Source organism: Meriones unguiculatus, chromosome 9 (genome assembly GCF_030254825.1).
Source record: "Meriones unguiculatus strain TT.TT164.6M chromosome 9, Bangor_MerUng_6.1, whole genome shotgun sequence".
Classification (NCBI taxonomy): domain Eukaryota; kingdom Metazoa; phylum Chordata; class Mammalia; order Rodentia; family Muridae; genus Meriones; species Meriones unguiculatus.
Genome location: NC_083357.1, coordinates 112,098,993 through 112,113,818, shown reverse-complemented (window position 1 = coordinate 112,113,818; position 14,826 = coordinate 112,098,993). Strand labels below are relative to the sequence as shown.

General features: G+C 39.4%; 1 protein-coding gene across 11 annotated transcripts in view; it reads right to left on the bottom strand.

Annotated features, from left to right (window-relative positions):
- Gpc5 (glypican 5) overlaps positions 1 to 14,826 on the bottom strand; it is a 1,404,356-nt gene that overhangs the window by 1,160,035 nt on the left and 229,495 nt on the right. For all 11 annotated transcript variants that reach the window (XM_060391586.1, XM_060391593.1, XM_060391594.1 and 8 more), the window contains exon 3: positions 12,471 to 13,165. In XM_060391586.1, coding sequence (XP_060247569.1) covers positions 12,471 to 13,165 — 695 coding nt within the window. The remainder of the gene's footprint in view (positions 1 to 12,470; positions 13,166 to 14,826) is intronic.

Here is a 14,826-nt window from a genome sequence, read left to right as displayed (position 1 = left end):
GATTTGTATAACCTTTCTTATTATGTAAATTGTGTTCCATAAAGTTCACCTTTGAAGAGTCAATATAACTATATCTCCAATTATACAACATCACACCCACCAATTTTATGATTTCAACTCTAATCACTTCCATAACAAATTTTGTTTTGTGTAGTGGTAATTTCCCATTCGTCTGCATTACCTCCCAACTCTCACCAAGGTCTCTGTCTCAGTAGACTTGCCACTCAGGCTTTTCATGTTAATAATATCATGTAATACAGGATCTTTTGAGACTGACTTACTTCAAATAGCACACATTAAAGTAATTAATTGGAAGAGCATTAGTCTGAGAAATCACCAGGCTTCTTGGTTCCTGGGTAAACAAACAGCATGAACTCAGGAAATTGCTATCTCACAAAAACAAAACTTAAGCTTAGCCAATCAGAAATACCCAACTAACACCTAACATTGTTTTACTTAGTCATTAAAATATTTCATTGTCTAACTTCTATGATAAGCATTTTGTCTATGCTTTCTCTTTGAAATCTTTCATTGGAGACTAATCTACTTGCAGACTAGAGTTTCTGTTTCAAATATTTTTTTTTTTTAATTCTAACATACCTGTTCACCTTTTTCAGAGTTTCAATGACCTGTAACACTGTGGTGTGTCTCCTGGGTCATTCTTTACTATCACTGAACTAACCCACCATGTGCCTGAAATACTGTTTAGCCATTCATTTCTGTATGGTCACTCAGGTAATTTCCTTTCTCAGCTTTTGTAAATAATGCAATGACCACAAACCTGTATTTTATAGGACACATATTTCATCATCATATAATGTATGCAAACAAATATTACATTATATATATATATATACATATATATATATATATATATACATGCAGCATGGAATTCCTGAATCATATTGTATTTCTGGATTTAAAAATGTGAGGAGACACCCAACAGTTTTCCAAATTTCATGCACCATCAATTTCATAATACTTGCAGCAGTCTTCAGTTCTATTTTCTCCACAACCACACTAACAGTTTTCTCCTCTATTTCTGTTAGAGCCATTCTACAATGTAAAATGATATTTTATTACTCTATTATCTCCAATGAGTAAAGATGTTAAATAACTTTCCTGTAGCTTACTGGCTCCTTGTAGACCTTCCTTAGACAATGTTTATTAAACTTTTTTTTTCCCTCATGGTGAATTATAATTACTTTTTAATTGTGAGTCCACATAAATATTAACTGATAGTATGTGATATATAAAAGGGATGATTTTGAAGAAAATGGTCCTAATAATTCTACTATACTTTTAGACCTTTAGTTTTAAAGTTGTCTCTTCTACTAATTTTGTTTTAATTGTTGTGTTTATTTTCATGCTTTATCTTAGCTTCTTGTTAAGGATATTTTATTACTATTTGGCAGATTAGTAACAGATTTGTGGGTTCCACACTTGACACTTATCAGTTACATATCTTTGGTGTTCTTGGTGCTTGCTTTTAGTTTTTACCCTGGTTTATGCTCTGGCGGATTCTCAGTTGACACACGTGCTCTCAGCAGAGCACATATATTGGCTCACAGTGTGCTCATGACTCAAGAATGCCAACTTAGCACATCAATCGATGATGCAGGCAGATAGCATGGACCAAAGCCAGAGCAATGACCAAGCACAGGAGAGTCCTACTTTTCTATGATATCTGAAAGAACCCTTAGGGAGTAACAGGGATCATAGAGTGAAACATTACACAGAAACCAAATTTTTAAAATAAAAAAAAATATACATGTTAGTGCTTTGAACCATCTTGTTTGTTGAATACATTGTTTTTTATATCTTATAGAAGAAACTAGTCTCCCATCACTTAAATTTTTAAACACTTAAAATTTTTCTAGTATCTCTTGTCCTGTGTTCTACTTGGAAATCAGATGAATTCTATTTTACATGCATAAGTTTATTTCTCCTTTGGAATACTATAATTGTAGTCTATGATACTCAGTTCCAGTCACATGTCTGTGATCTTTAATTTATAATCTAAAAATAGAGATTAGTTATAAAAACTTTCTCCAAAGATTTTTTCAGTGAATGTAAAAAATATTTTATTTTTTTATTGTTTATTATTATTAGTTACATTTTATTAACTCTATATCCCAGCTGTATTCCGCTCCCTTATTCCCTCCCAATCCCACCCTCCCTCCCTCAGCTTCTCCCTGCCCCTTTCCAAGTCCACGGATTGGGGGGGACCTCTTCCCCTTTCGTCTGGCCCTGTTTTATCAGGTATCTTCAGGGCTGGCTGCAAAGTCCTCCTCTGTGGCCTAGCAGGACTGCTCCTCCCTTGGAGGTCAAAGAGCCTGACATTGAGTTCCTGTCAGAGGTAGTCCCTGTTCCACTTACTATGAGAAACCAATTGGTTATTGAGCTACCACGAGCTTCGTCCGAGCAAAGGTTCTAGGACAGGAGCCCCACAAGGACCAAATATATCTGGGCACAGGGTTTTTTTCTGAAACTGTTGCTCCAACCAAGGACCATGTATGAATATTTTATTTTTTAAATTTATTTATTTATTTATTATAGTTTATTCACTTTGTATCCCTGCTATAGCCCCTCTCTCATCCACTCCCAACCCCACCCTCCCTCTCTCATCTCCTCCCATGCCCTGCCCCAAGTCCACTGATAGGGGAGGTCCTGATCCCCCCCCTTCCCTCAGACCCTAGCCCATCAGGTCTCATCAGGAGTGGCTGCATTGTTCTCATTTGTGGCCTGGTAAGGCTGCTCCCCCAACAGGAGGAGGTGATCAAAGAGCTAGTCACTGAGTTCATGTCAGAGACAGTCCCTGTTCCCCTTACTAGGTAACCCACTTGGACACTGAGCTGCCATGGGCTATATCTGAGCAGGGGTTCTAGGTGATCTCCATTCATGGTCCTTGGTTGGAGGTTTTGGGCCACTAACACCCTTTTGAAGTTTCAGCACAGGTGGTGTATGGGAATAGATAGGTATAAATTCTTTCACATAGCAGGGGAGAAAACTAAAGAGAAGAAACTACTTCACAAGAATACTACCATAATGAAAGTACTATTTGTTTCCAGAGGGCCCTTCAGTGGCCGACACTACTGAGAGCAAACTATCAACTCTCATATCCCCCAACTGTGAACCTTCAACAATAAATAATTTTTTATTTAATTAGCTTTAAAAACAGCCGATCTGAATTTTGTAGTAATTTTATTGGAAAACTGATGAACTGTTGAACAAGAATCTATAATGTTTTAATGATGATTCAGTGCCAGGGCTATTATATAAAAGTCATAGAAGTGTTCTAAAGATACTCATCAGTGGCTGGAAAGATACAGTGAGTAAAAGTATGTCCTGCTCTTGCAGAGAGCCCAAGCTAGGTTCCAACACCCGAGCCAGAGAGTAGATGATGTAGAGAAACAGTATTTTCTGGATATAACAGTGAAGGCTCACACATACAGTCAGTGTCTTTGGCCGCACACATCAAACATGAACAAGATCAAGCCAAGCAAAATCTCATTCTTTGTATCCTTTGTATGGATATGGATATGGAGGAAGGGATCCTGAAGTCCCAGCCTTACCTGAAGAGCTATTGGTAATGGTGGCTTCTGGGGGTGAAAGACTGGAGTTCCTTCAGAATTTCAGCCCCTAGAGGACACTCTTTTTCCATCTAAGATTCCTACATATTTATGTATGTGCACATATATAGTCCAACACACACATACACGCATTCACTAAATGAAAGCAGTGGTTAATTTTTTTTTCTTAGTGGTTAATTTTATAATGTAAAAGAAATAGAACACATAAACTTTGGAAAAGAAAAGTGGGGGCTGAGGTTAGGGGAGGAATAGGAGAGGAGGAAATGGGCAATGGATTTTATGCAAAAGCATTAAATAGACTATTTTGAACAACAAACACATACTTGTTATAGTTTGAATATAGAATGCCCCACATATGCTCGTTATTTGAATAACTTGATCCTAGTGGGTATGACTATTGTTTTATCTCACCTTTTGAATTTTCTTTTCCTGGAAGTTGAGGCCTTGTTTGGAAACAGGTCACTATGAACAGATTCATGCTGTTTTATTACTCCTGCCTGAAACCTGTCTTTTCTTCCTTCCTGTTCTCCATAATACAAACAGCTGGCCCATGCCCCACACTTTCAACAACATCACTTCTATGTCCAATCATATGAGACCAATGATCGAATACCCTCTGAAGCAGTGAGCTAAAATGAACCCTTCCTCCATTGTGTCCAATCATATGAAGCTCAAGATTATCCTTGGCTACACAGTGAGATCATGTCTGTTCTGGGATACATCAGACCTTATCTCAAGAAGTAACATCAACAAATAGATTAAATTGAATCTACCCATTGGCATCAGTCTTTGAGCCACGTGCAGATTAAGAAATCTTCAAAAGGAAAAGAATGTGTGTACAATCAGACATGTAAATACAATCTGTCAAAAGAGGCTGGACGTATTCTAGAGGTACCCCAAGATGCAATACAATTGAACAGAAATCACTGGGTAATGTTAGACTCGTCTCAAATCCTTGCTCTGCATTTGAGAAGAATACAATTGCCCATCACCGAAACTAGAAACCATTAATGAGGGTTGCATGCTAAGTGCAGCCACTTCCAGGAAACACGCTCCTATCACCACTGACAGCGCTTTCTAAATAATCTGTGTAGACCTATGAGATGTACAATGAGCTGTCCTGCTATGATCAGGAGTTTTCCTTTTCCTCTTTGTTGGACATAGAATTCTCCATTTCTTTTCAACCCATTTTGAATGCTTCTCTGCTAAGCTGCTTCTTATCCTAGAAGCCTAGATTTCTGCTTTGCAATTCACTACTGTAATTCTCAAGCCTCCATTCCCTTCTGCCCAGGCACAGTGTCAGCCCTCAAAAGATTCAACTCCCATTTAAGCCGCAAACCATAGAAGCTGGACAAAATTCAAGCAAAGGTAAACACGGTGACCCCCAAATACCACAAATGAACGCTCCTAGCATCGGCTACAAAAGTTCTGACCACTTCCTGCAATTCTGTGGCAGCAAACTACATAATGTACAGAGTGAATGCATTTCTCCTCAGCTTGTATGTTTACATTATTTTTGTGAGGGGGACATATTTGACATTGCATACTTAGGGAGGTCAGAGTTCAACTTTCAGTAGTCATTTCTCTCCTACCACATGGGTACGGAACTCAGGCAGTCTTACTTCAATGCAACCGCATGTACCAACTGAGTCATTTAACTTCCCCCTTGTCAACTTTATATATATTGTGGCAGTATATAACAAATTCCAGAATACTAACTAATTTGAGCTCCTGCCTGTCTGAGCTATGTACACTCTGATCTGTGTCATATTCACATCCACAATAAACTTCAAAATGAAACTCGTTTAAATCTTTCTTTAATAAAACTCTATAAACCAAATCTTGGTATAACCATGTGTAATCCTAAAAATAAAGATACCTATGCTTTTCCCTTAGGGCTTTCCCTGCAGCTTGTAACCTAGTAGGAACGAAGAGTGATGTTCTTACATTACACATAATGTTTTACATATCTGTGTGAGCATGTATGCTGTTATCTAAGAAGAGTGTGTTGCTAGGACATTGTGGTTCAAATAGATATAAATGAGAATCTCAGTTGTTTTATTTGAAAAGTAATCCTTTCTCACCTGTTAGTGAGTATGCTACCTGAAACATGCATACATCTTTCTGCCTTTTCTTCTTCACCACTCAGAATCCTGCCATGTTTACCACATCAAGTGCTCCTGGGCAAACATGACATATATGGATTCCAGTGCCATGTTTTTAATAAGATGCATTGCATTTAAGATACTAATTTAGACCATCTGAAAACATGACACATTCTGTTTTCCTTAAGCAATTGTGGGTATTGACTATTTTGTAGTTTGCTCTGACTTTGGTCCTTTGCACCTACTTACATGTAGCCCCATGGACAACGAGATTATAGACACATGAGTAACACATAGTTGAGGGAGGAAGCAGATATTTCTACTAATCCAGCTACCATTTAAAAATTTACTTTCATTTTCATACTAGGGTATGGCTGAAATACTTACGAGCATAAAATTTTACTGTGCTTTTATAGAACCAGGTGAATTTTACTGTATATAGGAGGAATGAGAAAATTGTTCTCTTACTAGCTAATTAAGCTACATGATTGTGCACAACCCATTTTAATGGCAATTTTGAGATGATTTGTAGTTCTAAAGCGAATTATACACTGACTCTAAAGTAAAGTGCTTGCCACCAGGCCAGTCTCTGGCAGTACTGCATGGGTAAAGGATTCAGAGCAGATGATACAAGAGACACACACACTTCTCACTGGAAATTATTTTGCCTTTCTATTTGTCAACTAAGAAACAACCTTTTCCTTCCCAAAGTAGGGGAAAATCAATGTCCACCTTTGTTTTCTCACGGAATCTGACTCATTTAGAACATGTTAAAACATCAGAATTAGTACACCTCTCTATGTATTATTACTCCTGTGCCTCTGATAAGAAAGTGTTCCTACAACAACAAATGATGCATTCACACCACATAATAGCAAATACAGATTGAAATATGGCTGATAAAAAGATTTAGTGTGTGTGGCCGTACCACCCTGAATGAACCTGCTGTCCCCTCATTGCAGACGCTAACTAAGCAGGGTCAGAACTTCTTAGTACTGGGATGGGAGACAAAGTGATTTGTGGAAAGCATGAAATCTGTGTAGCTAGTCTAATAATAATAGACATAGAACTGCACATTTCCTGAAAACTCTTTTTTCCTCACTTGGGAAAATACTTACAATTGTTTGTTTATATTAAGTAATCATTAACAATGATCTTGAATTCTTGTGAAGTCTGTTGAAGTCCTGTATTCCTAAGGAAGGGATGTTTGCTATTAATATACAGTGCCGAGGAAGTCAGCACAGTACTTAACAACTCATGAGGGCTTGAACACCTTGGTGGACACCCTAAGCAGGAGTGCCCATGTTGGGCTCCTTGACATTCTGCATGTGGGGTTGTTACTGTCACATTCAACCTGAGAGAAAAATAAGCTAACATGGAGATGCTCCAACTGCTGTGAGAGCAGGTTCCAAACCCAGTGGGTCATGGCCCCTTTGGGGTTGAAAGGCTCTTTTGTAGGGATCACATACAGTTATCCTGCATCTCAGATATTTACATTATTATTCATAACAGCAGCAAAATTGCAGTGATGGAGGAGCACCACAAATAATTTTATGGCTGGGAGTCACCACCACATCAGGAACTGTATTACAGGGCTGCAGCATCAGGAAGAGTGAGAGCCATTGTGCGAGGGGGGGGGGGGGCTGCAGGCAGATATATGATCCAGCCCCACATAGCTGCCTGCGTTCATAATCCTGCTTCTTCTGGCTCTGCTTCTACTTTTTTTTCAGTTACACTTTAACTTAATCTACAGAAAAACTATAGAATTTAAAATACAGTCTTTTAAAACATCCTTCTGTTACTGGCAGGTGTGTGAGTGTGTGAGTGTGTGTGTGTGTGTGTGTGTGTATGTGTGTGCGTATGAGACTTATAATTTTTGTCAATAAACTGAGAATTTATTTTTTTCTTTTCAGTTGAAATTCCTCTAACAGAGCATGGCACATCTGGCACCTCTATGGATTTCTTTGGGTGGAGCTATGTATTTATTGAAGGTACCTGGAGAAGTGCTCGATTCACAGATTGCTTTGGGAATGTGAGAGAGCCATTATTTGGTGGCTCCCCAGCCACTTGTTTTGAATTTATTGGAATCACTGATGTGAGAACTGGTTATCAAAGCTTGATAAACAGTTTATAAATCACTTTGAAGTTGGCACAAATAAATATTAATGAGTCCATTTACAAGAAACTTAAAGCCAGTTTCTTCCTCTTTTCAAATAAATGAAAATGAGGATCTCTGTTGTTTTATTTGAAAAATAATTCATAGTTTGTTGGTAATAATTAGGCTCTTTAAGATACTTATTGGATCATTTGTCATATGAAATTAGACTGTTTTTTCAAGGCTCCTGAAACAGTAGTCTCCCAAAAGTCCTCTTAATTGCCAGTCATGTCTACAGGATCAGACACTGCTGCTGACAACACCACACACCTCATAGTAAGGCATAGAGAAATCTGGTTCTGATAAGGAGATGTTCTCCATACCAACTTCTCTTCAGATGCCAGAAGATGCTATGTGGTCTACAGGAGTGGAAAAAAAAAGTTATCAATGGTCTTACCAACCTGTAAATTATATAAACAAACAAACAACCACAAATACTCCCCACCCACCAAGAAGGTTGTGTCCCCTTCAACAGTCTGGTGGTAGGGGATAACCAACAGCCCTATGTTTTATTTGAGGCCCTTTCTGTGAGAGGGAACCCATGGCTGGCCCTGTCTGTGAGGTTAACAACTCATGTCTAGTGAGTTGGAAACCCAAGAGAAAAATGTTGCTACTGCTGTTTAAATAAGACATAGCTTCAAAAGGCCTTTCAAGTACCCATGTTTATGACCACAGTAGGGAGCAGGGACTTCTCCCCGCTGAATCACAGAAGCCTACCTTTTCAGTGAATGGTGGTAAATGCAAGATACTAAGAATAAGTGAGAATCCATCCCTCACCCCTACAACACATTTATGCTACCAATGCCACTGCTAATATTCAGGGAACTCTGTGGACGAGAAGGTAGGAAGTATGTAAGAGTCAGGTGAAAAGAGGGGGAGCTGTGAAATGCCATCATCAAGCCCTAATACAACTGTTGTAACCATGAACTTAAAACTATGGTTACCTGCCCTGTGCCAGCATAACACCAGCTTTGTCAACAGTCAATCATGGAAGGGAAAGGGACACACAGAACCCTACCGCTTATGACTGAACTATTGGTTACTGATAGATTCTGGGAGTCACTCTCTGCTGGAGCTCGAACAGATAGCTCCACAGCCATGCTCATACTGATGGCCCTGGCCAAACTTGGTGATTCACAAAACAAACGGACAGGCATGACTATGGGAAAGATTTCTAAGAAAGAAGAATGGACAGAATAGGAGGGAGATGAGTGGGGGTGGGGCGTAAGAGCCATCACCGTTCTTTAGTATGCACATGTGTGAAACTGCGAAGGAGCAAATTTAACTACTAAAAAGATTGTAAAGAAACAGAGAAAGAGTGAAGGTTCTAACTGTTGGCAAAGTTTTGACTTTATAAGGCAAGTGTGGGTGTTCGCAGCTCTGAGTTCTTGATAGCTCCCCTTAGAACAGGGAGAGAAAGCATCAGATCTCCACATGTCCAGCTCCAGAGACCGACCAACATTATCCCAGGCAACCCATCGCTACCCTGCCATACAAGCCAAATGGGCTCTAACACTGTTAGTTTGCTTGGGCCACAGGTAGGAAATGTCAGAGTTAAAAGCATGCAAGTGCACTGGAGTCCTCTGCTAAGTCAGTTATTAAAACAGGAAAATAGATAGTACTATATCTGATCAATTTTAAGGATACAAAAAGGCACTTAAAATGTCTCTTAAAATACATAACACAAAGGAGCCTTAAATATCAAAATGTTACATATGTCAGAAATCTCTGGCCCAAGATTTTAACAAAAACAACACAAATTAAAAATCAAGCCTGAGGGCTGAAGCAATGCCTCAGGAGTTAAGAGCAATCACTGCTCTTGAAGAACTTGGTTTGAATCACAGAACCCACAGGGGCGCTCACAGCATGCGTTACTTCCAGTGGCCCTCTTCTGACTTCTGCGGACACCAGACACACTCATGATGCACACATATATATGCAGGAGAAAATAATCATACACATAAAATAATAAAATAAGTAAAGCTATTAAAAATACAAACTGTTCTAGACTTGGCCACGAATTTCTAGCACGTATGTTCCCTCTAGAATACTTAACATTGTAATATGGATTTATTTTCTGTCCAAATTTTAAAACTATAAATTTTTTGTTGGTCTGTTAAGTATTTTTAGAAGCCAATTCTGTATTTGATTTACTTAGAGGAGAGAGGACCTAAAAAATGAGGTTTATTACATCAAGTTGAGAACAAGCAAAGAAGGAGGGTGTTGAGAGGTGAATATGAAAAAAGATATGTTTATATATGTTATCTATGTACATATATAAATGTCATAATAAGCCCATGATTTTGAACACTAACTTTAAACTGGCAAAAGAAACAAAAGAAACGTGTTCACTGGGTGGAGACACTCAGCAGAGCGCCAGCCAGAAGCTGAAACCCAGTGCTCAAACCTCATGCTGCTGATGCAGCCACCAGAGGGCACCATTCGCAATTGTCTAAAGGCACCAAAGAGGAGGCTCACAAATGCTTGAGGGAAAACAAAACAAAACAAAATCAAAAATCTGGAAGGTGGTGAATAAACCCAAACTTTTCATGTCCACCTTCTATCAGAGATGATGAGTTGACATATGGACCTAGTGATTAGAATATTTGTCAAGTAAGTAAAGCAATGTCAGAAAAGGAAGATGGATTGTCTTGGTACTTAAGAGTATTTGTTTTATTTCAGTAGAAATGACTTAGAAGCACCATCCACACTGTATCCCACTTCATTCTGTAAGATATGAGAAGTGCTTTGGAAGTCAATCTGGCACTTTCTCAGACAATTAGGAATAGTGCTTCCTCAAGACCCAGCTAAACCACTGCTAGTTATATACCCCAAATTTGCTCAAGTACACAACAAGGACATTTGCTCAAACATGTTTGTAGCAGCTTTATTTGTAATAGCCAGAACCTGGAAACAACCCAGATGTCCATCAACAGAGGAATGGATACAGAAATTGTGGTATTTTTACACAATGGAATACTACTCAGCAATCAAAAATGAGGAAATCATGAAATTTGCAGGCAAATGGTGGGATCTAGAAAAGATCATTCTGAGTGAAGTATCCCAAAAGGAGAAAGACAAACATGGTATATACTCGTTTATATAGACCTATAAGATATGATAAACATAATGAAATCTATGTTTAGAAGGTAAACAAGAAAGAGGACATGGGGTAAAATGATCAATCCTCACTTAGAAAGACAAATGGGATGTGCATTGGACGTATGACAGGAGTCTACCGCAGAAGGCATCTGAAAGACTCTACCTAACAGTGTTTCAAAGCAGATACAAAGACTCATAACCAAACCTTCGGCAAAGTGCAGGGAATCATATGAAAGAAGGGGAGTTAGTATGACATGGAAAGAATAGGAGCTCCACAGGGATCAAATATATCTGGACACAGGGTCTTTTCTGAGACTGACACTCCACCAAGGACCAGGTATGGATATAACCTAGAACCTCTGCTCAGATGTAGTCCGTGGTAACTCAGTAACCAACTGGTTTCCCATAGTAAAGGGAACAGGGACTATTTCTGACAGGAACTCAATGGCAGACTCTTTGACCTCCACACCCCGCAAGGGAGGAGCAGTCCTATTAGGCCACAGAGGAGGACTTCGAAGCCAGTCCTGAAGATCCCTGATAAAACAGGGTCAGATGAAAGGGGAGGACGTCCTCCCCAATCAGTGGACTTGGAAAGGGGCAGGGAGGAGATGAGGGAGGGAGGATGGGACTAGGAGGGAATAAGGGAATGGGATATAGCTGGGATACAGAGTTAATAAAATGTAACTAATAATAAAAAAATTAAATTAAAAAAAAGAATTTAAGAAAGAAAAGAGATGAGAAGTGCTACTGAAGGAGCCTGAGAATATTTTTAAATAGCTCTATAGGACGATGGAAAAGGAAAACTTCTAGTACCCCTTGCTTAATGGTTTTGTCCCAAAAGAGTCTTAGTTTGCTAGAAATGAAACAGCAAGACAGTACACAGGTAAAGTTTTGACAAACTATCACTCCATCACTTTGTCAGACTCTTAAGAAATGTTTGTTCACACCAATGTATCAAGTCTTAATTTCATGGATCCATAAGTGTTTCCCCATTCTAAAGCTAGGAAACTACAAACCTCTAACAGCAGCCTGTCTTTCTCTGTATAGGTGGTAGACAGTTTACATAAATAATACCTTCTCATAACAGAATACTTCAGAAGATATCTATAGTGTTTTCTTTTTATCAATGAGGATACTGAGGTCCGGAGACTTAAAACTCTTACCTCACTTCATGTTGCTAGTAAATTTTATACTCAGACTCAAGCAGATGATCTTGATTTAAATGTGAGCTCTTTGAAACTTCACTGAATCATTCAGGAAGCCATCTACTTAATACCTAAAATGTCATGTTAGCTGATCAACATCTTGGTAAAATGTTGGTAAAACAAATATAATGTAATACTTTGAATCAATCATGACTATTCATGCATCTTGCTATGGTTTCTTAGAGAATAAACTCACTATGCTGATAAAAATGTGAAGGATATAACCACAAAATATCAAATGACTTTGTATATCTCCTGACTGAATTGTGCATTCTAGGAAATTAGATGAGAGGCACAGAGGGCAGCTTACCTGATCCAATAACTTCTGCCCATTGAGGTGAGCCTGCAGCACCGCATCGTTCACAAGCAAGTGGAAGTTCAGGAGCACGTGCTCAATGTCATAGGTTCCATGCATCGCATCTGACAGCTCTTCCAAGGATCGAATATAAGCATGCCAGTGTGGATTAAGCTCTGTCATGTGGGCCAGGCAGCCCCTGACGACATTGAGGCAGTACCCCATGCAGGGCTTACTGAGCATCAGGCTCTGGCAATGAGAGCAGTATTGCATCCTCAGGAGGGCCCTGTTACACTCCTTGGAGAAGTGGATATGGTCTGTCGTGTTGATGACTTCAATGCCGAGATTCAGAGCCTGCAGGAATGTGCGGCTGGGTAGCAGGGATCTCCCCATCTGCCCCATAACTCTTTTGGGAATGTTGCCAAATGGACTAACATCCTGGCGGGCCATTCGGATGCATTCTGAGTATTGCAGTGAACTGTCAGTCGCACCCGGGTTTATGAGATGGTTGTAGACCAGAGGAAAAAGACTGTCAAAAAATCTGTTTACAAATTCTTCAGGATTAACATCTGCACCAAATAAATAAAGCCCCACATCCGTGAAAAACTCCTGAATGGAAGCAGCAGCCTCCAAGGCCATGTTCCGGTAGGTGTTGCAGAAAAGGATACTGGTATAATTCTCTGCTTGTCTGATGAGGGTTTCCAAGGTCTCTGTAACACAGTGAAGGCAAAGGAGAAACCTTAGTACTCATGCCAAGCCATCTGTGTGTCTGGTAAAGGCAACATGTGAGCATAACATATCATAACTAGCCCAAGACAAACTGTGACATGCAGTCTACCAAACTGGATTTTCCAAGGAGAATGGCCACGTGATAATGTCAGTACACACACCATATGTATTTTGTAGAATGCATTTCCTAGTATCTAAGTTGGCTAAAAGGTGCAGAAACCAAAAGTCATACTAAAGGGTAGTTTCTAACTAATTTTTATTACATAGTATTCAGAACCTGCTGATAAGAAGTGTGCTTTGCGTAATGCAGCCATGACCATTCAGGCCTTTACAGCCATTGAAGCAGGACAGTCTCCCCAAGCATGGTTGGCTACCATAAAAAGCTAAAATGATACGCTCAGGATGCGAGGCTAAGCACTGCACTCAGGGTCAGCTGCTTTCGACCCAGAGAAGAGCAAGTCTGATTGCATGAGGGTTGATGCCCCAGGTCCTGCCTCTGAGAAAAAGGTATTGGACAGGTCTGATGCTCTTTGGGTGGATGACACCTAAATGAACATTGGTACAAAGTCCCAATTTATTTCTAATATCAGAGATCAGACCTCTACTCTTGCCTGATGCGTCTAAAACAAAAAGGGGGAACTGTAGAGAGCTGCGTAATGCCGCGCCTTAAAGATGGAGCTGGTTTCTGCCTTCCACCTTCCCGATGGTGAGTGCTCTCTGTCATGAACAACTCCACATTTGGCTAAGGCTGAGGATCTGGCTTGCTTCCATGTATGTGGACCTATCTGCATTGCCCACGTGGCATGCTGGGGTTGGCTACCCAGAGGCTATTGAAGCTGTGGGCTGGCTTTCCCCAGGGTCAGATGATTGTTCAAGGTTCCTGAATAAACTGCATTGAAAAAAAAAAAAGAAGAAGAAGAAAAGAAGTGTGCTTTGTTTCATATCCTGGGGTCAATATTTATAAACATGACAGAATTTAATAATTGATTTCCTAACTACTCTATTATAGTTTTCAACCTTCCTTTTATTTTCAAAATGAATGTTTATAGATTTTATAGTTACCTCTAAGGCAGGCCAGATCCCCAAAGCACAGCCTGATCATCCACAGACCTTTTAATATTTCCAAAATTAAACATGCTACGACATGCCACATCCACATACTCCTTGTAAATGGGCGTGTGCTGTTAAGAAGTGAGAAATAAAATGATGCTCCCGAGGACAGTAACTTGTGGCCATCTTATCAATTGAGCTTTGTTGTTCTTAACCTTTTCTTCAAAAGGCTGGCTGGGGGATATGTTGTTTCTTACCTAGGTTGGCGATGCCACAGAACCAGCCAACCAAGTCTAATGTATAAACAAAGAAAGCGAGAATAAGCTAAAGGAAGGGATTGGAGTAATCATGGAGATAAAATGAAATTCCAAACCCTGGCTATTAAAGAGCAGTAAATCACCATGATCATTCTTGTAATTACATTTTATAATTAGACTAATTAATGGCACTTGACTATATCAACATATAATTATATAATATATTCAATAAAATTATCTCCCATAGCAATAACCTCACAGTTATTTCTTATTAGGTTATAAAAGACCACAGCCATGACCCACTAATCAAATCACTGCTTGATTATCTAATAAGA